This window comes from Myiozetetes cayanensis, unplaced genomic scaffold, assembly GCF_022539395.1.
Source record: "Myiozetetes cayanensis isolate MyiCay16 unplaced genomic scaffold, myiCay2020 scf6-25, whole genome shotgun sequence".
NCBI classification, from domain to species: domain Eukaryota; kingdom Metazoa; phylum Chordata; class Aves; order Passeriformes; family Tyrannidae; genus Myiozetetes; species Myiozetetes cayanensis.
The window spans coordinates 39,426,724-39,452,545 of NW_026087853.1; the positions used below are offsets into that span (position 1 = coordinate 39,426,724).

The 25,822-nt window shown below is 46.5% G+C and overlaps 1 protein-coding gene across 6 annotated transcripts in view; it reads right to left on the reverse strand.

Moving 5' to 3' along the window:
* Window positions 1-3,853: 3,853 nt before the first annotated feature.
* Window positions 3,854-25,822, reverse strand: part of PRDM11 (PR/SET domain 11) — a 49,400-nt gene continuing 27,431 nt past the window's right edge. For 3 of the 6 annotated variants that reach the window (XM_050336382.1, XM_050336381.1, XM_050336383.1), the window contains exons 6-8: window positions 17,696-17,883; window positions 13,956-14,606; window positions 3,854-13,111 (exon numbers count right to left, since the gene is read on the reverse strand). In XM_050336382.1, the coding sequence (XP_050192339.1) occupies window positions 10,947-13,111; window positions 13,956-14,606; window positions 17,696-17,883 (3,004 nt within the window). In that variant the 3' untranslated portion in view covers window positions 3,854-10,946. Of the gene's footprint in view, window positions 13,112-13,955; window positions 14,607-15,373; window positions 17,608-17,695; window positions 17,884-21,629; window positions 24,875-25,822 lie in introns of those variants that run through there. The other 3 variants (XM_050336385.1, XM_050336384.1, XM_050336386.1) reach the window with 3 other exon arrangements.

The window sequence follows — 25,822 nt, forward strand, 5'->3', positions numbered from 1 at the left end:
ACTTAGCTGACCCAATACTATCACTGGAATTAGCTGGTTCCTAACAAGACATATAGATCAAAGACCGCACATAAAAGTAAGAGAAAACAGATTTTTTGAGTAGGAGGGGGAAGTATTTACCTCATTGACAGTTTGGGGGCACTCTCTCACCCATCACAGTCAGTGTTAAAGCACAAGGAGAAAAAACAAAGGCAGTCTGCCGGAGCCCCAGGCTGCTACTGGCTTCATATAGAGGGGTGCCACCAGACTGTCAGCTGCACAGCAAGGATGATGCCACTGAAGAATTTTCTGTAGAGGTGAAGGGAAAGTAGCTCTATTTTTGCTGCACGGGGAGTTGAACATGGGTGGTGCATTTGACAGGGACATCCTTCCCACCTGGGGGATTCATGCAGGGTTACTCAGTAATTCCCACCCCAGCATATTGAAAAGCAGAAATAGCTGCCACAGAACCATTCTTCTCTTAACCCTGCTGTTCATTGTCACTTCAGATTTATTAGAAGCTTTTTCTCCCCCCAGGGTATTTAAAAATTCAAATGGGACTGTCCCCTAATCCTCTGTCTGCCAGGATAGAGTGTAAACTAATCCAGCAGCTGTATTACAGCCACTGCCAGTGCTAGACCTGAAGGTCTGCATCCAGTTCCTCCACTTCCCTGAACTCCCAGTGATCAGTGAGCACGGGGCCCCAAGATGTCCCTGAGAAGGTAGGTCAGACCTGAAACCTACACACTATCCAGTTTTCCAGACAGCTCTCCCAAGCACCACAAAGTGCAATGGTGGTCTGGAGCACAGCTCTGCAAACCCTGGCCCTTTGCTGCACATGGCTCCCCTTTCCAGCACTGGGACCTCCGTGAGGCTCTCCCACCCCCGTGTGCCTCCAGCGCTACCACCAGTATCCCCAGAAATAGGGCATCTGACAGCCATGCAGACACCACATTTGTTTTTCCTCTTGATCATAACAACTTCAAACAGGAAACTTCAGAGAATCAAAAAGTCTAGTTAGCGCATATGCTATTCTGTGGGAGCCTTTGATTATCCTGCAGATATTTTTAGAGCCCCTTGTAAACGAACTGCAGCTCTATTTGTGCAACAGCTCTGCCAGAAATAGGCTCTGGTCCCCTGTGCCCACTGCTTAGGTGCCACCGCAGGGATAGACCTGGCACTGCCCAGACACCCTGCCCCTACCCTCTGATTTAAACCCCTTGCAGGGTGCCTGTTTAAAACCACATATGTGCTCAGCTGCCTATGCTTTCCCTTCCACCTCAGGAGAGACAGTGAAGACAGCCCCCAGGAAGAGCTGCAAACCCCTTCTGGTTATGCCTGTAAGCTCTTAGCATCACAGGCACCTGTACTCCTGTTTCTAGGAAGAAACAACACGTTTGGTTTTTTTTGCTAAATCAAGTTTCAAGTGCCAGCTGCTGACAACAGCCATCTCCATGGAGCACATCCAGGACACCAGCAGAGCTGGGGAAGGGCATGCCAGGCTTTAATGCTGTAACAACCATCACAAAGGAATTTTTCAATTTTCTTTTCACTCATATTGTCATGAAAATCAGTGGTCCTAAAAAGGAAGGACACCTTTAGCCCTAGATCAGACAAATTTGTGCAAGCTTCCCTTCCTGACACGAGCTCAGCCTATGCACTTTGCTTTAAGGGATCTTGCTTTTAAGTCCTTGGTTTGAAGTTGTCAGCAAGGAGGCTGATCACTGCCGCTGGTGAGGAACAAGAATCTACAGCACAAGACTGCCTGTAGGAAATGAATTACAACCCAACAATGCATTTCACAAGCAGCTCTGACTCTTTACACATGGTTGAGCTGCTGAAAGTGAAGCACTGTCCTGCTTTGTGTGCTGCCAACTGACTAGCAAAGGCAAAACACCAGAGAAGACCTTTCAAGCTCTGATTGCCAGATGCCCAGCAAACCCAGAGCCCATTAAACTGAAGCTAAGCCCTGACAACCACCAGGATTTTGCTGGGTTTGCTTACTGCTCAAAAAAAGAGTGATTTTAAATCACTACAGTGAAAGTTGCCAGAAAATGGTAAACTGTAATATGTGGAGTGCTTGATGACTTCAGCGAAGTCACCAAAACAACCTTTTCTTTTGGATCACTAATCTGGAGCTATTTTCACTTCTCAGCCTAAAAACTGCCTTTCACTTCCAGCTCCTGTGGCTACTCTCCATTGTTAAAATTTGGAGGCATTTACTCTGAAACCAAAGCTTCTGCACAGCCCTGTTACCTGTGGGGACTGATGGGTCCACTTGCATGCTTCCCCTAGGCCCAGGGTCCTGTAACCCCCAACTTTCCACAAAGCCAGAATTTCCATCCAAATTTCTCCTCCTTTTGAGGACTAGCAAGCTGCACTGCCACCTTGCAACCAGAACAGCCACAAGAGCAACACAGCTGGGCATCAGGTTAAAGCCCAAGACTGTGAGCACTCATATGACTGCGGAGCCTTTTCTAAATGGAGAGTAAAACCCTTTTCATACCGTATGTATCCATTGCATAAACCCTTGTTAGAGGGGTAAACTGCTTGCCCACTTCATCTAACACTTGTTTATCCAGTGGTATACATTCCCAAGACCAACTGGAAAACTTGGATCCCTCACATTTGATTAAATTAAAGAGCCAGCCCTGTCAATGCTTTCACCTCTACATAATGAAGCCCAGCAATACTATCGGTATCAACACTTGCAGTACACAGTGCCACATCCATACTATCAGGTGCACAGATTGCTCCTGCGTTTTCTGCTTCCCCTGACCCATGGACACATTTACAGCTGAGCAAGCAACTTTGTGCTGGAAAGGGTTTTTTTCTGCCTATGCTTCTCTCTAGCTATGGTTGCCACCATGTAGCAGGGGTGGCCTAAACCTTTGCCAGGTTGTCCCTGCTTGCACTACCACGCAAACCTGAGCTGCAGTGAAGGAAGGGTAACCCATAATCCCTGTGGTGCCTTTGCCGTGGGCTGTATCCCCAGAATCAGCCAGGTTCAGCCCAAGAACGCATTGTTTTCAGCCCAGTGCTAATCCATGGACACACACACTTGTTTCAGAGATTGTCTCTCTTACCCACACTGACTTAGCAGATGTAAGATCCTAGATGTACAAGATTATTCTTATTTCACTGAACTGTTTTAAAAGTTGCACTTTTAGTTAACCCACTGTGAACTCAGCCTCGAGTCAAACTTCACGTCAAAGAATAACTTAAATTTAAGCCAGCCCTTTCTTTTAAGGATAGAAAAAGTCCAATTTGGATTTGGAGCACGCAGAGCTCAGGAAAAGTCTCTCCATCCTTCAAAATAAACCAGGCACACATGCAAGGTTTTGTTAATGTGTATTACAAGCACAGCCCACCACAGCAAAGCCAACAATAATGCCACTGTACCTGACTAGAAAGGGAGCACAGAGCCTCAAGGGCACTCACTCTGCACCCCTTCCCAAACGTAGTGTGTTCTGACACAGCTACACTGGTGTTGACCCGGGGCAGCCTTGGGCTGCTGGAAGGGGTCAGCTCCTGTTCTGCTGTTCCGCCTGCTGCAGCCTTGGCACAGCACCGGCATAACCCAGCACATGGTGAAATGATGCAGCTCCACTGCAGGATATGCTAGACCTGATCACTGAGGTGAGGATGTTGAGGGGCTGCAGTGACACAGCATATGAGGGAGCCACTTACTCAGGAGGGAGAACTACCAGCACCTCAGAGAGCTGCAATTAACCCTTCTCAATTAATTAGGACTGGACTTGCTCCTTACAATCCTGGGCTGGGGAAGTGAAAGTGCATCAGCTTAGACACCTGTGGTCTGGGAAAATGACATAAAGTTTCAAGAACAATTTAAAGAATTAGCAACCCAACTTGATAAATTTAATTTTTTTTATTAACAATCATTTTACATTACAAGGATAATATGACAAAAGGAAAGTTCTCGTGTACATACTATGATATATCAACATAGCTCTATTCGTATCCAGTGTCCTAGGTCCTTTCACACAGGTACTATAAAGCATAGTCTGTAAAGTAATAACATTTTAATGTTCTCAAAAAGAGTGATATTAACATATTAATACATATGTAGTAATAGACGTCTAGATATTTTTCTCTCATTTCATATGTGTGTGTGGTGGGTGAGTGGGTGGGTGAGAGATCGCTTGAAACAGTTCAGCAGGGCTGTGCTTGGATGTGGATATGGAGAGGTTTGAGACAAAGCCTCGTTTTCTGGAAGTAGAAATGCATTTTTGCTAACTGTCGGGTGAGTCTATGAGGCTGCCACGACTGACAGAAAACTCTGTAGCCCTCCTGTAGCATTTGGGACGTTACAGCATATGAGACATGGTTCCCCCACGTAGCCCAGCGAGCTTATTTGACATGAGGTGCAGTGCATGGGAGCCCCTCGCCGGGCGGCAGCACCACCACAGGCGGGTGGGAGGCGAGGCCGCGGGCTGAGCTTACGCGAGTGTCAGTGGCATCTGAAGAGGGAGCTGGGAGTGAGAAAACTGTCTCTGAGGTTTGTGAGGAACAGGTGCTGAGGAGCTCCCCGTGGTGCTGCACAGCTGAGGGGCTGTAGCAGAGTGGGGAGCCGCCGCCAGGCAGGGGCGGCTGAGGTGGATTACCAGTTGTGTGGAGGAGAGAGGCCTCGGAGAGGGCACTGAGGTGTGTGATGGGGCTTGGGGGGGAGCTTGCACAGTGTCTGCTCAGGCAATACCAGTGTAACGAGTCATTCGGACGTCAGAATTACAACTCACCCTCCTTCAGACTGAAGTCAACAAACAAAACAAATGGCAAGGAGTGCAGTGGTTGCCAGGCCAGGCATGGAGCTGCAAAAGCAAACCTCCTCCTTCAAACCTTGTGGGGAAGCAGCTCACTGAGTAACCACTAGCTGCCAGACTGGCCAGAGGCACCGCTCGGGTCCTTTAAGGAGTCAGCCAAAGGCTTCAGGATGCAGCAGGGTCAGTGGCCTACAAGCAGCTGTGTGAAGGGAGGGATGGAGGGATGAGGGAGCTATCCATCCCACAGCATCGGGAGACACTAGGTTGATCTATTGTCCAGATCCACCCCCATCCCAGCACGGAAATGCTGGTCATGGGAAAACAGGTGACTCTTTGCATGGGAAGGGCAAGAGGGCTGCACCGTTCGGCGCTTCAGCCTGGTAAGGTACATACGCTGTGTGCTGGGGCCCAAAGGCACACATGCATCACTGACCATGTCTTCCACACAATCGCATCAACCCTTTCCTCCAGAAAACCTCCCTGGGACCCAAGCCAGGCAGGCTGCTCACCAGCTGAGGAGTAGCTGTGAGACCTGAGGGAGCAGCCAGCCTGACCCAACAGAGCTGAATGTGCGTCCCCAGCGGGGATCACACACTCCCATCCATATTGATCCAAATTCATGGTTCCTTCTCATTTGTATTGCTCCAGCTCCATATACCATCCCTGCCACCTCTGAATGCGTGGCAGTAACCCTCCCTCTGCTCAGTAACACCTTTGCTCTCCTGCTGCCTTTATCCCGGCACCATGGCTGCGTCACGGACCCATGCCCCCAGGTGAACTCATGTTCATGGGTGCTGTGTGAGCACTGACCAGTGCAGGGTGCTCGCAACTACTGAGGAACACCAGACGGAAGAGCAGAAAGCTGCGTTTCCACAGCACCAGCACCCACAGTTGTTAAACGCATCCATGCAGAGAGACAAAAGTATATGAGGGTGGGGTATGTATCTGTCCAAGTGTGAACACACAGGACCTCAGCAAGAGGCTTACTTGGGAGAAGACAAGGACACTCAAGCATTTTTCCCTACCAAGACATTCCGCTATTAAACAAACCTTATTTATCACTTGGATAACATGCCAGCAAGGAAACCCCTTGCCCTAAACACAGCAAAGCCCCTCTCCATAGAGTGCTGTACATGTAAATGTAGGCCTCAGTGTATGGCTAAAACCATTTCAAAGTCCAAAGTCTTCAGTGTTACGTGCCTTGTGCTAGAACACAGGGCCAGCCTTACACAAGGGTGGTTGAGTCTATCTCTATATTATATCTTTATATCTATCGAAAACATAGAAATATATAAATATATAGGATTTTATTTATAGATATATAAGCATGTGATTTTAATCTTTTGTACTGTGTGTATATGTACTGGGATGTGCGTATATACAATATATAGACCATATGCATATGTACTGTATACATACACTAGCTTACATGCACACACATCATACATGTCTCCAAGGGAGACAGGAATTGCATAGGCATTACTGCATTGTATACAACGGCTGGGGGATCAACGTACCATTTCTCTGCTTTTAAGACCTCTTTTGACAGGGCTGAAAGGGGAATCTGCAAAAGCAGAGGCTGTTGCTGCTTATCTGCAAGCTGGCTGTCTAGGCTGTCTTACGCACTGGTCAAACAAACAGCAATCCTCACAAGATAAGAAAGGAAGGGGACTCCAAAGAGCCCACCACGGGCCACCTGATTGAGTTTGTGTTGTGAGAAAGAGATGGACCAAGCCTGAATCACATCTGAATAGTCATATCAGCAAAAGCATGACCAGCACGGGGGACACTGCCGCAGTCAGTTCAAGACCCAAAGCAGATGACACACCAGGACCCTGCCCACTGCGTCCCCTCACAACCCACCATAACTCCTGTGTGCTTTTGCTGGTACAGGAAGAGCTTTGGTCTCTTGTGAAGATTATCCCTGCTGAGGTTGGTTTCGTGGCTGGAGGGCCCAGACCCCTGCAGACACTGGCAAGCCCTGCAAAAGGACATGTCTGAATGTGCTTCACAGATTTCTGCTTCACAGCAGGGTAAAAGAGGCAAGGAGCCTGAGCAAAAACTGGGGAAGGGAAATTGGCAACCAAAAATCCCATGGGCTAGAAATACAAACCCAAGGGTCTGGGGAAGTGTGCATTATTCACAGTCAGATACCATAGTTAAGATGCAGGGGGAAGAAGAGAATAAAGAGTTCATTTGAGAAAAACTGAACCCTTCTGTCTTTGCAGCCAAACAAGTTCAAGATGCTGTAAGCAATGCATTCAGAACAACTTCCTCTTGCTTGCTCAGCACAGCAGGAAAGGCATCGTTTAACCTGACGCACGATGATCTCCAAGCCAAGGAGGCCTCCTCCTGTGCTCCACTTTACCCTCCCCATGCCTGCTGCTGCCTCCTGGCCTCACTGCCACCAAGCCAGGCCTGGGCAAACAGGGCACAGAAATGCACCTGATCCCAGGAAAGTCTGGAGGGCACTGGTAAGCCAGGGGCACTTTACAGCAGTATTCCTCCCTCTCCCCTATCTTGTTCATGCTGGCACATTTCCATCCACAGACTATCCATGAAAATAAGAGCTACAGATCTGAGATAGGCAAGTAAACCTGGAGGGAAAGCTTGCAAAGCACCTGCATTAGCCTGTGACAAAGGCCAGGATTATTTTCTGACATGGGGGTAAATAGGCAATTGTCTTGAAGGAGCTGGCCTGGGCTGGGTCAGCTGCTCTGCTGACCTCTTGTCTCTCCTCATCACCAATGCAAGGAGTCTGACCTTTCCCATCATGGATATCTGTAACATCCAGTGGCAGGGAATCATGCTTCCTACTGACACTACTTGCAGGTGTAAGCAAAGTTATTTGCTAAAGAAACAAGCACTTTCCCTGTGTCAGCTGACTGCCTGGAGAAAAAAACCCAACTGCTGCACATTTCATTCTGCCATTAGGAATAAGAGCGGCCCATGAAAGGTGTCACTGATGAGAGCAGGAATTGCAAGTGAAGCAAAGGAAAGGAGTGACAAATTGGAGGAATCATTTCTGAATAGGGCCTCTGGCAGCTCTTGCCGAGATGGCAAGGCACCATTTCCTCCCCAGTGGCAAAAGTTAAGAGGCTCATATCAGGAGCTGTAAACAGGCCCCTCAGCACAAGCCCCAGGGGAGCACTCCTGTCTCCAAAGGTGTCTGGAGTCTGTCCTCAAGTATCCCTTCCTTCCACGTGGGCCAGGCACTTTGATGGGGTTCTGTGCCAAGGAACTTCTGCTGCTGCTAACAGAAAGGCAGGTGATTTTTCAACTCTATCCTCAAAGAGTGAATGGAGTTCCTATGGACTCTATGATCTATGCTCACCTTGCCCATCTCCAGGTCAGAAACTAATGGAGCAGCAATCTTTCTAATTTTTTTATCTTTTTGCATCTCCTTACGTTTTAAAAGGAAGGGAGCCTGCCATCTCCTAGAAAGGCAGCAGCTCCATAAGCTTAGTGGCAGCACCCTATTTACCAGGCCTGGAGAGCTGCAAGCAACTTGTGTAGAAAGATCCCGACTATATGGTCAGGCAAACAACCGTCCAAGTCTGCGCAGCTGGCAGAGGGTTTCCAGTCAATCTGATCACATAATTTATAGGGAAAACCAGGAAAAAAATGCAAACAAAGCCATTTTTTTGCTTGCTAGGTGTTGCATATCGATGTCCCTGTGCTGCGACAGTGTGATGCCCTGACCTACCTAGCTTGTGACATTTCCATGAGGACCACAGGGAAAAGCACCCAGTGCCTACACCCTTGACAGCAGTTTGGTAGAAGGTGGGTGATGCTGGTGCAGGTGCCCCCTCCTGCCCGAGCTACCCTCAGGCTGCACGTGCTGTCAGAGGTAAGGCAGAGGGAGTAAGTGCTACAGAGGGTACATTGCCTCAGAGGGTACACTGCCTGACCAGCTCTCACTGCTATATTCACAGGGTCTGGTCTACTCCACTTGGGCTGTCTGACCAAAAGGCCCCGTTTTACAGCAAAGGGGGCAGAGACAGGGCACAAGGATGGGCCACCACTAGTGCTTTGGGTGGGCTCAGTCCCTCCTCAGTCCTACAGGGACAGCGGCAAACACTTCCAAAACTCTGACCAACCCGTCTAGCTGTTCCTGTGGGGTCTGAAAGCTGAACCAGTGGCCTGGCTGCAGGCCTCTGCCCAGTGCTGGCTGTGAAGTTCTACTGAAGGCAAAGGGGTTAGCAGGAGGTGAGTGAGACCTAGGTAGAAGTGTGTGTTTTCCCGGGGAAGACAGTGCGTGAACCCTGGCAGTGAAAGTGACTCTGAGAGAGATCGGTTCCAAACATGCTACATCTCCATTGAAAACAAACAAAAACGTTTAAAAAATAAAATAATATTATATATATATATTTTTTATATAAATGAAAAGCTATCAACTAGCAGCAATGGTTCTAGAGATATCTTAGCACCAAGACCAAGGGCAGGGGGGTAACAGGAGAAAGGAAAGGTTCAGTGTTGCTGATACCACCATCATGTTTCCAAACAACACAGCTTGGCACAAAGCTCATCCCTCTGGGAAGTGAGAAGATGTTGGCTTGGACACCTTTTGGACAACAGGTCTCACTCCCATGATGGTCTGATCAGGTTGGTGCTGTCCATGCCACATCAGCAGGGCAAGGCACTAGCATCTGTGGAGTTTTTGCACCTTTTTTGTTTGTGTGGTTTGTGTTTTTTCTTTTTCTTTTTTTTTTTTGGTTGGTTGTTGCTTTTTTTATTCTTTTTGTTTTTCTTTTCTAACCTGAAGTGATATTGTGTGGATGTCTGGAGCTTGTTTACTTTAAAAGAACAAAACAAAGAAGAGTCCCAAGCCCACAGAACAATCTCCTTGTAATGGAAGGTGCAAGTCCCCCATTCACATTTCAGCTGGACTCCACATCCCTTCAAGAAAGGAAGAAAGATTTCACAGGAAGAAGCGGAGCATCCCTTCTTCCTGCCGGCATCAGTCTGCTGTGCTGTGGAACATGTTACCTTGGTCACAAGAGAATACGTGAACCTTTGTAGGACATCATCACATGAATATAATCCAAGATAATCTTGCATTGATAGCTCCTGCCGCCAAACCGCAGCAGGTTTTTCTTTCAGTCATTTCAAACAAAACAGAACAAAACAAAACAAAAAACCCACAACAATCTAGGATTATAAAGACATAGTATAAATAATGTAAATTAGAATATAATTTTTTAAGCCTTTGAATCTCCATCCAGAGATGGCTCTCGACTCATTGGCTGTCTAGCTTCCACAGCAGCCCTGGTTTTGAATGAATAGTTGTGTATATATATATATATATATATATTTATCTCATACAATATAAAAATATAAATGCAAAAATTTCCCCCTGCCTTCTCTATTTTGCTATTTTATAGTCTGCACATGACATCATGTTATAATATATGTATAATAGACTGATACTATGGTTATCATAAACAGAGCTGAAAGCCCAGTATTACTCTACAGCCCAAAGGTAGGGAGAACTGAGAAAGGGGCATCACAGTTTAGTGAAGGCGTTTGTTTCTAAGTTAGAATAAAAACCCAAAATTATGCCCTCAGCCCTTCCCTCCTGCCAGTAATCTCTTGAGCAAAAAAAGCTTCCATTCAGCTGAAGAGAACTGGGTGGAGCTGGGGAGCTGAGGGCAACATAAACACACGGGATGCTCTGTCGGAAATCAGAAATCTGAGGGTTGCCAACAAAAGGCTCAAATGGCTCAATAACTGGACTGAACAATGAAAGGAGAGGCAGAGATTAAAACTGAGGGGAAAACAAACAAACAAACAACCCCAAAACAAAACTCTAAACCCAACAACAGACAACACACATACAAAGGAAACCACCGTGAGGATGAGGCTGACAAAGACCCGTTGTGTAGCTTATAGATTGTTAGGTTTGAACATGTAGAGTATGGCCCCAGCACATGCTTCTGAAGAATGAAATGTTGCCACCTACATTGCAGCTGCCATGGTTGGAGACACCAGTAAATGTCTAAACATTGTCTCAATCTTTAAAATTCTGCTTAGCTTCTATCAGACGCACATCGTCTTAACTTTTAAATTTTCAGTGTGGGTTTTTCCTTAATATAGATAATATATATATATTTTATATAATATATCAAAGTTTAGAGTATAGATTAAAAAATTATTCAACTGCTTTCTGATCTGAGGCATTCCTTCCTAAATATCAGGGTAAAACTCAGAGCCATGGTCCATGCTCTGCAACATCGGCTTCTGATCAAGAGATGACATCCTGCTCAGCATTTCTGCTGACAGCGCATAACTATTGCCGGACTTCTCCTCAAACCAACTATCTAGTGCCCTTTTGCAATCAAAGTTGGCAATGGGCGGCCCGTTAACAGCAATCGTCAACAGATCACTGAGCTGCTCCAGCGTGAGCCGAGAGCGGTTGTTCTTGCGCACTCTCTGCAGGGCAGTGCGCCCCTTCTCACAGCAGGCCGAAGAGGTGGGAAGGACTTTGAGGATCTGAACTATTTTATTTAGGAGGGGAAATCTCTGTTTGTATTTACAAATGTGACTGAGCAAGTCTTTAAAACCATTTTTGGTATAATAATCCACCTTGAGTTCTCGCCACTCCATCAGCAGACTCCCTCGGGTGTCCATCCCCTCTCTGCAAACCTCTCTGGAAAATGATGGGACTGTCTCCAGGTGTTCAAATATTTGTACCATATCCTCCTTCCCATAGCTCATGAGCTCATCAGTGCTTCTGGGCCAAGCTGCAAGGTCAAATACCTGACAGGCCTTCACAAATGTCCGGCTGCGGGAATCAAACCTTTGGGCTAGGATCACCTGGGTCTTCTGGCAGATCTTTTCTCTGATCGACTGGAATTTGGCTTCAGCCACCCGTAGGTTTTTCACAGCAATGCCATTAAAGCTTTCACGGAAGTTTTCCTCAAACTCCTGCAAGTACTCCCCAGGTGAGTCTGCTAGCCGGCTGATCTCCTGGATGGCCTCCTCTATTTTATCATCCACCTGTGACACAAGAAGGTACTCCCCTTGGAAGACATAGGCAAGGCGTGAAAGCACAGCAATCACATCCAGCAGGAAGTAGATGAGTTTAATTGACTGGTAGTCCATCAGGAACTGCAGGAGGGCCAAGGCAATGGCAGAAGCATCTGCCCTTTGGGTCTGGCCACTGACATCTTTGAGATGGGCCACAACCTCAAGGTAATCCTTGATTAGAGCATTGAGCACATTCTGCTCCCCAATGATCCACTTCACTGCTCGAATGTCCCCCAAGAACTCGGTTTCCTCACACAGAGTGGCAGCAGTGACTCTCAACTCGCACATGAGTCGGGGAGAATAACGGTAGAAACTGAGTAGCTGCTTCAAATTATTTTCTAGCTCCTCCAAACACGGTAGTTCCTTCCCACTGATGGCATCCAAAATTTCCAGGTGGGGTCTATGCACCATAAAGGGCAGGCAGAGAAGCCAGGGCAAGGTCTTTCTGATTGTCATGAACAAGTTGGCTCTCAGGCTGGCAGTAATGTTAGCACCATCAACTCCCAAGCCAACAGTTGGCTTCTCATCCTGCAATCGTATTCCCAGGCTGGAAAAAGCCCGGTCTAATGCTTGGAGGTAACTGTCTGTTGTAGAAAAGCCCAGCTCCTGAAGGGACAGGAATTCAGTTGCCGGAGGCCCATCACTGCTTGTGTACTGCACATAGACTGCAACTGTGTCTGCAAGCAGGTCATCACTCTGCCCATCCAGAATGATGCTGAGGAAGGGAGACTGCCGGATGCGTTCAACCAGGTCCTCTCGAAGAGCCCGGGCGATATGGTGAATTAAGATTTGGCAGTCTCCTTCATTCATGTACTGATCCACCACCTTGAGTTCACACTTTCTCAGTAGTTCCGCCAGAGGCCGAAAGTCATAGTAGGGCCTGCCCTCCAGGGCCAAGTGGTAGGCTGTATTGAAGAGCAGGGTCATATTTCGGCACATCTCTTCTGTCTTCTCTGGGTGCATCCTGAGCTTGTAAAGCTGCAGGCACTTCTTGTGGAGGTTGCTCTGGCTGTGAAGCTTTATCGTGTGTATCTTGAACTGCTTCGAGCCGATGATGAAGGCTGAAGTCCGAGAGGACTGCACTGTGTACTGCCTGCAGACATGGCACCACATTTCATTCAATGTTGGGGAGTACCGCAGAAACCAAAACTTTTTAAGCCACTCTTGCTTGAACCGCCGTATCCTCCGGCCCGTCGCAGAGGACATCTTGGAAGGCTCGTCTGTAGCAGCAATCATGTCATTGGAAACTGATTCATCAGCAGAATCCACCTCTTGGTCATCATCCTCCATGATGGTGGGAACTGAGATGATGCTTTCTGAAGCTGTAACAAAAAAAAATAAAAAAAAAAAAAGGGAAAAATATGATATTTACAAAGTTGCTGAGCTAGAGAAGTATTCTCCTGGTGACAGTAGAGCATTGCCCAATGAGCTGGACACAACCTCCCCTCTCCTGCCCACAACACATTATGGATAGAATTTGAATCATGGCTTAGAAAGGAAAAGAAATCAGTATTTCTGCATATGAACTTTGCCTCCAACATGCCACAATGAACAGCAAGAAAGGACACTACATCCTGGCCACTTGAACAATACATTGTTTGACCCAAATGTTCCCTTTACTGAAGAGTCCTGGCTGCTAGACAGCATGTTCCTGGAAGAAAGGAAATGTATCTTCAGAAAGGGACACATGCTTGTGTTAAGGCAGTGGAGGAAACAGAGAGGGATTTCCAACAAGGGACACAGCAGGACATCATTTCATACACAAAGAGAGCACATTTCAGTGTTACCACAGAGTCATTCAGATTTCCTTGGTAGCATGTGAGGTACTGTGGAGGGGCTTCCGCTGAAAGAGAATGCATCAAAAATACAGCAAACAAACTGTCTGCAATGGAATGTCTTTTTTATTGGCAGTGTATTATTGATTACAATGGCAACAAATAGAGCAAGCTGTCATACAGAGTCTTTCCCAGACAGTGTTTTCCACTGTACCCACAGCGTCAGCTCCTGGCCCACCCAGTCACAAAACCTGACAATGAACCTTCCATGGAACCACAGGTTCACCTGAATACTCAGAGCAAAATGCTTTAGGTGGGTATACAGCACACAGGCATCTGACTACTCTCCTTAGGCAGGGTTTGGAGAATGCTCTAACTCGGCAGGGCTTACCTGTGGGGTCTGAGAACTCTTGGAGCTCGGGTACCTGGGGCGGTAACACAGGTGGCTCAGGTAACTTCCCAGATCTCAGCATGTCTAACTCAGCCTGCAGCTCACGGATTTTCCTCTTCAGACGGATGCAGTTGGGGCAGAAGGATGTGGTGGGGATTTCATGGGAGTTGCCTTGTGCAGAGGCCAGTGACAACTCAGGTGGGCTGTCTGCTTTGAGTGACAGGGGCTCTTCTTCCTCATCTTCAAGGATGCCCATCTCCTTGGCTGAGATAAAAGAGGAACTGTGGGGGACCTTCCATTCCCCCTCGCTCTGGTTTCTGCTGAGGCTCAGGGAGCCGTGCTGCATGGCACTGCCACACTGCTCAAAGATGTCTTCAGCCTGGTATTTAGATGCTTTTCTGATGGAAAGTGGTGTACTTGTTGCTAACTGGTTCTCATCAAACTTGGCAGACTCCAAAGAAGCCTCCAGAACGTCTTTGAAGATGAGGTCAATCTTTTTTTTCTTTGTTTGGGGGTGAGATTCCCCCTCATCACAGGTGCGCTTGTAGGGGCTCTTCCCTTGCTTTAAGGTGGTGAAGTGGAGTGGTCCCCTTGCATCCTCTTGATTTTCTATGTTCTTTTCTGACTTTTCACTCTGTAACTTTTTTTCTCCTAGAAAGGAAAATGGGGTGTGGGGATTATCACTGGGAACTGAGCAACATCCCTCAATCTAAAACTCAAACAAAAAAAGAACAAAAAGGCAGACTGGATCTCTGCAGGTCTGCACGTTGTGTTACAAGCCAGGGAACCGACACAACTCAGTGGAAACTGAGGCTTGCAAGAGGAGAAGCCCTGCTAATGGGCATGTCTGAAAAAACAGAGACAGTCCTGGGTAGCCATAGCGGAGTAGAACCCACACACTTTAAAGAGAAGAGAAACTACAGGCAGCTTGTATAACCTAAACGTATAACAAACCTGTGCTGGAAGAAGACTATGAGGTGAATAACTGATCATAGTGTAACCTAATACCCAGAGCCTAAGCGCCATTTTGGCTGGCTGGAAGTCCTGTGCCTGTTTTGACTTGGTAAAAGGTATCAAGGGTACAGCAGTGCAGTGAGACATTTACACCATTCCATGACAACCCCAGCATCTGTGCATGCCATGGCACAAAGTTTGCCAGCCCCTTTACTCTCATTCAGTTTGGAGGCTGCTCCAGAAATGCAAAGGTAAAGGAGTAAAAATAACTTGCGCTCTTAAAACCTAAGGTACTCATTGTCAACAGATCTACAACGGGTGAATGCCCGCCAAGGAGGGGACATGTAGTTTGTCCCAGTGGAGTCTGAGAGCATGGCCATTCAGTAATAGGAAAAAAAAAAAAAAGGCAACCTCATACAAATTATTAACTGCTTAAAATAAAGGGAATAGCCAGATTTCCTTACCTGAAAATTCAAAAGACGATAGGATTGGCTCAATTTCCATCATTCTTCTATCTTGTAAATAACTTCAAGCATTGAAGGCTTCCCAAACAAGACGCTGCTTTATGCTGATTTTTGGTTTTGTTTGCTTTTAAAGTGTATTCATGCTTTCATAAGAGTTACGGAGCAAAAGCTACCATTCCCTCTCTAAGGAGAGCAATGCTAAGAATGCAGAAAAGATGCAAGACTTGAAACAGTTAGAGTAAGGCACTGTAAAAAGGGCTAGCCTGAATGGATGGGATTTTGGATTGGGTTTGGATGCTGGCTGGGAATCCCAGCCCCTTCTTTAGTGAATCCATAACAACAGATCTCATTTCAACACATTGACGAGAATTTCTATGGATAAAGCTTTGAGCCTCTGTCTTAGTATTTTCCCTGTTACAGACTATAAAAACTATTGCCAGAGGTAGGGATTTAGAGAATGAATTCTTCTTTCTTGGCGATTTTTCCCCAACCAGCCGACTGCTTCAACCCTATGGAAAAGCTAAAAATCACAAGACAATCCCTCATATTATTGGTCTCAGCTCTAATGATGAGGCGAGTCAGAAACTATCGACAGAAATAAAACCCTGGACCATGTCATTTTTCTGTGAGTTAATGAATTGTGCCACTTCACTTCATTTCACAGGCTCATCTGCAGGGGATTTGAAATATTTTAAACAGAAGGTGACTCAACAAATTTTTGTGCTGCTTCCTGACCACCTCCCAGTGCCCTCCCAGCTGAGGCTTTGATATCTCGCAAGTCTAGAAATGGCCCAAGTGATGCCCCATCTCTGCGCCCCTTTTGTGAACACAGGCTGAGCTCAGCTTGCAGCAGGAAGAGCTCAGCAAGACAATTCTGGAATGGTCTTCGCAGCCACATGGGTTTCTACCTAAGCATGTGTTAGGCTATGGCAGGTTCTGACAAGTCCAAAGGCGGATCTTCACCTCACGTGTAGCACAGAACAGGCTGTGAGTTACCATTTCAGCTCACACAAACCACCACACCATGGCAAACCATGACTAAAGGCATGTCTGTATGGCAGGGCAATAGCTCATAGCCTTGGTGCCCCTCTACAGCAGCTGGTCCAAGGGCACAGACTGTCTTGCTGTACTTTCAGAAAGTACTAAGCCATTTGGATGACTAATGTGTGCATATTATTGCAGTAAAATCACTGAAGCTGTACCTAATCACTCAGCAATGTTCAATCATATAAAAAACCAAATTCATAACAATGTTCATTCAGAAGTGGGAATTGCCCAAGTACAGCCACCAAGATGTAACACTGCAAGTGCATAATAACCCTAAAGTGATAGAGAAAACCAGCTTTTTCAGGACATCTTGTCCACCCCATGACTGATGAGGAGACACCTTTTACCAAGTCAAGGCAGCAACAGCAGCTGTGTAATAGCATACACGGGAATCTTAATTACAAAGTTATATTTAGTGTGGCTGCCCCTCTGAGGTCCTGCCATTCTGCATCTAGCCTAGAAAGAAATGCTCCTAATTAACTTCAGGTATCAGCATTGTATAGATGAACAGATGCATTAAGAATTTCTGCTTTCCTCTAAAGTCTCCTGTATTGCTGACAATATATGAGCCCAAAGGACTGCTGGGTTTGTTCCAACACTGCTACTCTTTAGATAAGATAACAATTTCTATCCAAGGAAGAATCAGTCTGATAATTACAAAGCCTCCTGTATGTTGTACATACACTCTAAGGTTGTGAGACTAAGGAGTCTCTAGCTGATGTCGCGCTGATCCCAAATTATCTTTCTGAAGAAAGAGGAGATAAATTAAACGAGGAAAATGGACATACAAACACACCGAGGAAATATCTGTCATAGGCACAGGAAACCAAATGGAGTTCCCTCAAACAGGCAGCTCACAGGAGCCAGAGGGAGCAGCATGTTCAGAGGAAAAACCTAATGTTGTCTGTAGGATCACCAGCTTGGCAATCTTCAGGCCAGAAAGTCTTGTGACAGGGGTGCTCTGTGATCCCTGGGTGTTGCATCAGGCCTTTGTAGCACACACATGATATGACACAGCACAACACATGACACAACACACCACAGCACAAATCTTTCTTTCACGATCTCCATGACAGTGCTTATCTTGTTCCTCTTGTACACCCATCCATCCATGCCAGGCAGAGCTGGGGGCTCTCACCCAGAGATGCTCTGCTTCTAGAAATGCAACTCTCCTCACACAGCCTGTGCATCACCTACTTCACCCACCACACTTGGCCCAACAAGTGGGGCAGCCCAAAGGGATCAGGAGAGAGGATGGAAATGGAAGGGACTCACCACTTGTGAAATTTCTGTTGATAGTCTCCTGGGACATACTATGCAACCGCTTCATGTAATCCTCACTGTACCACACCCGCAGCTTCTCCCCAGGGTGGATGTCACGGCAGGCACGGAAGTAAATCCTCTCACTGTGCTGAAAGGCCATCAGGTTCTGTTCCCTCTCCTCCCGGGAGATGATGACGTACCTGAGGGCAAGGTGACAAGGCAGGTGTGAAGCACAAACTTCTCTCCTGTGCCCCACCTTGTATCAGAATGACAACTATGAAGAAGCCAGAATGACCTTCAGAGAGAGCCATCAACACAGCCAGACTGGAAAGCATGGAGTTATAAGCAATGATGTGCAAGTTTCCAGAGATACAGAACAATGAGCATGGACACCCAGGGAGCACTAAGCCAGGGTGTCAATTTCTTACTGAGGAAGAGACAACAACAGAGGACATCCAGCCTGAAGGGGATCTGCCAGTAAGGGTGACACAGACTCTCCTGGACAGAAATATTTTTGCCTAGGGATGGAAACAAGGACTTCGTGACTCCCCCCCATCACTTCACATCCCAGGGCTTCCTTCCCTGCTCTCAGGAACATTTGAAATATGGTAGAATGTGGGGTTTCGGGTTGCTACAGCAGGGTTCATCTGCCTATTTTCCCAAAACACTGCCTTCTTTTTTAGTAGGTAACAGTTTTGCCTGCTTCTCTCCTCTCAGACAAGCAGAATTGAGATTCTAAAGACAGAAACATGGATACTTAATGTGCATGGGGGCATGTGCTGGTAGCCCAAGGATGTGCCAGCACTGGAAGGTTTTGCACTTGAGAGTTCAGCAGGGTGTGACATAAAAGTACAAAGAGCTCTGCAAGTGGAAACCCCAGCACCACAGTGTGGGGATCTCCTGGTAATGCTGACAGAAAGATCACTTTCTGGGCATGGGATTTATTTTCCTGATTTAAAACAGCTAATTTTCAGCTCAGCGAACTGTATTTATTCCCACTCTAAGCAACCTGATAAGACAGAGATCTATCACTAGGGTCATATTATTTTCTCTCACACTATTCATGTTCCTACTAGAGGACATGGAAAAGGCTTGGTAATACTGGCTCCAGCTGCCACCAGCATAAGCTTGCACCACCTACCCAGGACCTTGAGGAGGACCCATCAAGGCATGTACAGACCCCAAAGCAGACTCGAACAGTTCACAGATAAAGCTTATTCTTTTCTTATGCCATTCACCTCTGTTATTCAGCACTCCCTGATGCAGCAACATTAATGAAGGCAAGTGGCATATGGCTCCTCTGACATCTGCTGCTACTAGTCCTTGCCCAAGTTCCCTTATATATATAGATAGATAGATATTTCTTTGGCTTAAGAAATCTGCCAAAGTTTCCTTGCATATTCTTCTCTTCTCCAGCCACGTGAATGCACAAATTAAGACACAAGCCCACCTGCACGTGATCGCACTAACCCACACAGATAAGGTCACAAACTTGGTGAAACTTCCCACAAAACACATAAAACAAGTCTGCAGTGCCTCAGACTGCCTGAGACTCCAGCAATTCTGGTTTTAATGTTAAGCAACTGTGCATGTGCCTGGAAGCAGTTGTATTTTTCCTAATGTGTGCTACCCAGGATTCTCCTCTATCTTCAGTAATTTTTTTTTTAAACAGTAGACTCTGGCACTGCCAAAATTGGCTTTTATTAACCCTTCTTTTACTTTTGGTCACAAAACAAAAGAACTTTAAAGCTACGAATTTTTGTATTTGAAAAGGAAGAGAGACCTGGACCAGCACAGTGGAAGGAGGCCCTGCAATGGCACACAGCTGCCAGGCTGTAGCTTCTGGATGTTAGTGATCCTCACCAAAAGGTGGATCAGGCATTCAGCCAGCCATGAGATACACAGCCCTTGAAATATACCAATGTGCTGTGATCAGTCTGATGCTCTGCAGCACAGGAGATCCTAGAGGATGCTCTCCCCAGTCCAAGCAAAATGTCAGGATGCTTCCTAGCATCCCACTGTCCACAACAGAACAGTTACAAGATCAGGGTACCCTTGCAAAGGACCTTGGCTACCTGCAAAGATTTACCAACCACAAGTCACTCAGAGATCCTTAACACAACATACAGAACTCACATCCCCACAGCCAGTGGCACTGAGGAATTCAAGGAGCAGTGCCAGGATGGTCCAGTGCAGTCACATGCTTATTACTAAGCATTTTGTTAAGCACAAGCATCCTTTTCCTATTCATCATTCTCCTTCTGCCTCTGCAGGCCTTCAACTGTCCTTCAGCTCTGCTGCCTGTGTCCGGTAGCCCTGGCCAGCTCCTGGAGCAGTGAGGATCTGGGAGGAGAGCGCAGGCTGCAGGGTCCGAGCTGCAGCACTGCTGCAACCCTGCAGCACACTGCCTGGCCGCTCAGTCCCATCCGGCCTCCTGCAGCCACCAACGCTGCCAATTTCAGCAAGAGCCCTTAACAGAGTTGTGGAATAATCCAGTCACAAACATGTTTCCCCACAGCTGCTCTCAGCTAGTAGGTGGTTTACCCTCCTGGAAAGGAAGCTTTCCACCTGTGATACTTCCCTGAGGTAAGGTAAATGGGACGAGATCATCCACACAAATGAACCAGTGCTGCCCAGGCCCGGGCTCCAGTGTCCCCAGAAGCTCCAAAGACACAAGTTACAAAGGACTGCATAAACCTCATTTTGGTCTAAGACACCTAGTGCTGCTGCACACCACAGGTGCTTTCCAAGGATGGAGAAAGTCATTCCACAAAAGGGCAGTCTGCTTGGTGATCCAGGGACACAAACTGCCTGCAGAGGAGATTGCAGGATCTGCCTTCTCTGACACATGTCCCATGGCCAAAGTGCTCACACCCTGAACAACCCAACCCTTCCTGTGAAGACTGGAAAGTGCCCAGTTCCCCTCCCAATGCCAAATACTCAGTCTGGATTGAGGCAAGGAGGCTACCTTGGTTTGGATGCCCAGGACAGGCACAGTTAGGCTGACCCAAGCAATGCACACAGATGGGCACAGCCCTGCTTGCATAGCAGGTTTCCCAAGGGACCATGATCCCCAGAGGAGGAGTGGAGTCTTACTGCTCCCAGGACAGATCCAGCCACCCTCAGCTGCACCCAGTCCTACAAAGATGAATTGCCACCAGTCACAAATAGGTAATTTCATGTCCTGCCCAGTCCCTGGGACGGGTCAGGCTCATGAACACCACAAATCCTGCCCAGGCTACTCAGGACCAGTCATTGTACCCATGGAGACCCAGTTATGACCCAGCTGCAGCTACTGGGGCTTCAATCGACCCCACTGCTGTCAGAGGCACAGTTCCTTGCTCTGCAGGACCACCTTTCTCATAGACGTTCTAGCTAGCAGCAAATAAACATAACTTTTTTCTAAGCCACAGCCCACTTAGGACACCAAATTGCCACATTTTGAAATGGCCAAGTGAGCATGCCCCGAAAAATATCAAGGTTATTTTTTGGCAGCTGGGATCATTCCTCCCAGGAGGTGAACAGACCCTCCACAATAGATAGTGAAGAGGAAGGGGACCTTTTCAGCTGGAGGAAGGCTCAGGCTTTTACAGTTCTTCCCTATGCTATCCCCCGGCCTTGCCTCATGCCACCCTCCTACCCACTGCATTGCTTACCTTCCATCTGGACTTGGGAGTGCTCTGATGTCACCCTGCCAGGCAGGGTAGAGCACTGCAGGGAGCAGGCCACTGGCCTTTCCAAAATCAACATCAGGCACAGAGCCAAGGCAGGAGATCCTGTGCAAGAGAGCTGCCACCAGCCCAGGCTGGTGCCCCAGGATACCATATCCCCAGACCCTGCCTCAGCGCTCTGATGCTGAGTGTCTCCAGGAGACCCACATCTGTGACAGGCTTGTTACCAGCAAAGCCATAAATTGTATGAGAGAAACAAATGACTCAACAGCAGCTGTGTTAAAAGTGTTATATATTTATTGCATTCTTAACAAAAATACTTTTAAAAAGAGATTTTTTTCAGCATGTACAAGACATGGAGATACTGGGGTTGAGCACAGCAGTTTGCTTTGACACAAGCACTTACTTCAACAGCCAGTTAACATGATGGGTGCAGGAGGAAGTATCCTTTGCGAGCCAGTACAGAAAAGCCACTCCACCAAGGGGTCTACACAGGGCAGGAGATACATCCCCGGATATGGACCAATCTATAATAGTCCACAGAGGAAACTTGGGGAGATATCATGCAGTTTATAGTAAAAGGTCCTTTCTCCTGACCAGTGCCCAGCCTTTAGGGGTTTGCATTGAGGGCTGTGCATGTTTCATCAGGATTCTCTTTCTAAACATAATCTGTGTGGCCAAATGGATGGTAGCAATGATGCTAACTCCCCCCAGTGCTCAGCACCTGCAGGAGTCTCCTTCTCTGCAGACCCAAGGGTTCCCATAAGAGATCCCTCTGGACAACATCAGAGGAGCTAATCTTATCAGTATACCCATGGGAGAACATCAGCAGAGACCAAATATTACAAAAATATAAAATACCACTTCTAATATACAGTAGCAGCATTACATTGACTCAGAAAGCCTTTAAAACATATCACCCTTTTTCAGTTCTCTCTGATTCATAAATTAGATCCACTTCTGCCAGATTTCCCAATCTCCCTTTCATCTGAAGAGAGACTGTGACTTTTGCAGAATACAAATATTACAACAGAAGTAAAAGGACATCCTCAGAGGAAGGTGAGCAAGTTACACCCTGGTCTGGGACCAGCACTACAAGGAATATCCTCTACATGAAATCAGTTGAGTCATTCCTCAGAAAAGAGGCTTTTCTCCTAGCCAGACCAGTGCTTCCCTGAGCAAGGGCCTTTTACTGCACCACTAAAAATAAATTACTTGAATTAAAATTACAGAACATCTAGAAAAAAAGGAAAAAAAAAAAAGGAAAAGCAGGTCAGGTATGCACTGACACAGCAGATATACAATGAACTTTCCAGAAGAGAAGCTAGTGCACTATACTTTCAAAGGACAGGTCAGACAGACTAAAGAAGATCCCTGAAGATCACACAAAACAAGACATCTTTCTGCTTTACCATGCTGCCTATGTTAAATTCTCACTGAAGTTTCTGTAAATTTTTGGCCAAGTCTGTAGCCCAGACATGGCATGATGATGCTCATTCATATTAAATGGAAGAGCTTCCTGCAACCTGCCTCCAAAAATCACAGGACAGCCTGGAGAGCAGTGGTGTGCTGTGTGTGGTTAACACCTTGGCCCTTTTCCCTGCTGATCATGATAATGATCCAGATTTTTCCAAAAATGGGGGCAGCATGGTAGATGCAGATGTGCAAATCAAGGAGAAAGACATGTTATGAAAGAGCTGCCACATACATTATCACCACTTGAGGTGACACTATTAAAGCCTAGTTCCAGAATCAGGGTTGTAAATGGGAACCTCACACAGCACTAAAGCAATTCAAATGTCGTAACACAGTTCTTTCTTGCATCTCTATGGGGAAAGAAAGCAGTACAAAACCAACATGTCTAAGACTTTAATCTATGTAGCTGTGAATTTAGACAATAAACTCTTCACAATAAGAGAACACAGTACACATCCCACCCTAAATAACACTAAAAGTGCAAAGCAACTGCACTGAAGCTGACAGAATTACAGTGAAACAAAACCAAACTGCTCTTAAGGTCAGAAGCAGGCCCTATATCTTTTGTTGTTTCTGTGCAGTCATTCATGTTCTGAAGAGGTGAGGTTGTTCAAAACTGAAGATTACAACGTGCAAGAAAATAATGAGACACAATTCTCTTTAAATGTCATATTATGAAATGATTATATTTTAACTGCAACTGTGAAGGGTAAGTAGGGATTTCAGACCAGAGCAAACAAAATTTAAATTCTTTAATATAAGTGCATTTGGTACTGCAGGATCCAGGCCCATGTCATCACAGCCCTTTCTCAGAAGTCTAAAACCGCTGTGCTCAGACCTGTCCTCAACATCATGATTTCTTCCTTGCTCTGCAAAAGCTCTTTCACACCCCTCTCCCCAAAACTGTGTGTAAGTCACAGTAAGCCCTGGATTGCTTGCTATTGCTGAATGCACAATAAAAGAATGAGCAATAAGAGTCTTCAGACGCATAAGGCTGTATTTCTCCACATATTGCCTATACTAATTTTCAGGAAAAAGATGGGAAAGCAATAGTAGGGTAAATTTGTTAGTCAATTGCAAAGGGAGCTCCGTAGCATGTTGTCTGTATAAATAACATTTCACAGGTATGGAAAGAGATCCAGATAATGATTCCTACTGCATCTCTTAGTTTATAGAGCATTTAAAGCATGGGGGAGTCAGTGAAAACTCCTAGTCTCTATGAATAGAAAGACGTCCAACATTCCAAGCTCTATAATACTTGAGATTCCTCTTTGCCATTGCAGAGGCACAGTCCTATTATTTAGCTGCCATAATTCATATAGCTCTGTTAGCTAGCAGGGGGGTGGATGGGTTGGGTCAGCTGTTTACCTTCCCCACAGAATACTGATATACATAGACAAGCCATGTGAGCATGCAGCAGCTCAGGAAGGGGCACCCTTCTTTACTTTATATGACAGAGATTAAAAATGTTTTCTCTTTCGTGACCTGGTCGTCCGTGCAGGAGTCGTCTGTTTTAGAGGGTTTTGGCTAGACTCTGCACTAGCCTCTGGGGGCTGGGTAGGGCAAGCTTCTTGCTGACAAGACCCTTGCATGACACTAGGATCTTGTCTCCTATGGAAAGCCTGGACCCCATTACGTATTTCTGTTAGTGTTTGGCACATCTGGCCAACCTGGCTGGTGAGGTCAGCCATCCTCTGACTGACGGCATGCATGCTGTCTGCCATGTCCCTATGAATGGCCACCAGCTCCCGGCAGAACTGCCCGAACATGTCTGTTTGCTGAGCATGGGAATGGAGAAGCTGGCGATCGAAGCTGGAGAGGGGTGGGCTCCTTGTGCGGGGGTGCGGGGGTCTGCAGGACGAGGTGGTGCGTGGGGATGGACAGTGCAGTTCCTGCCTTTGGTTGCAAGCTTCCGAGTGCTGCGATGAGGAAGAAGTGTGGAGGAAGGAGGGCCCGGAAAGACGACTGACTCCTGCACCAGCCCTCTGCAGCGGAGCGAAGTGGTGTTCCTGAGAAGTGCCTGGCGCCTCTTCATCATCACCAGCTTAAATAGAAGAGGAATCATGAATTATTAGTGTGAAATCCTTCACAACTCTGACTTTTGTTTCAGATTATTTCAAAGAATTTGTAAAAAGGGTTTTCCCCTCCCCTCAGTCTGCCATTTCAGACAAGCCTGTGGTTTCTAATGCATAGCTCAACATGCAAGTGCTGCAACGTTAGTATCCGGGTGACAAGCTTAGCCATAAGAAGTTTGAAGAGTGGACGAACCTAAGCTATTATGGTATTCTGTACACGCATCATTCACTACTAGAATACAAATCCATTTCAGACAGTAGCAATGACTCCCTTTCCCCAAAACAGTAAGTAGCTAGCACACTCCAATATTTTGGAGGGACACAGATCCCTCATGCAAAAATTCTGCTCCCATGTCATTTCTTACAATCCCTGCACTGAGAAAAGCACAGGTGTAGTATTTGCTGCTCACAAAGTGTGTACTGCAAAGCCACTGGGTAGCTTGATATCACTGAGACAATCAGGCAGTCAGGCATAGCAGCAACATGACCCTATGTTAATCAGGAAAGTATACTTGATGCAAAATCAAAACCAAAACAAAACACCAGGGGAAAGTTCTCATTAGGGTGATAAATATATAGTGATGTGCCAGTTTACAGGTCCAGGCATATCAAAAGTAAGAAGAGACAAGACTTCATTTGTTGCAACTGTTCACTCTCTCCTTGCACAGGTTGTTTTCCTTTTACCTCTAAAATAGTGCCACTGGTTTCCAAGACAGATGCAAAGAATGACCAGTTCCCACTCTGTAAGTTCTTGAAGATTTTTGTCCCTGCTTTCCCACTAACAACACTACTACAAATCAGACCTAATGTGGTAGGACAGTGCCACTCATGAGGTGTTAGTTGACTCACTTCCCAAGAAGTTATCCCCTTTCTCTCCTTTGTATGCCTAAAAGCTCACAGAACAAGAAGCTGCACCT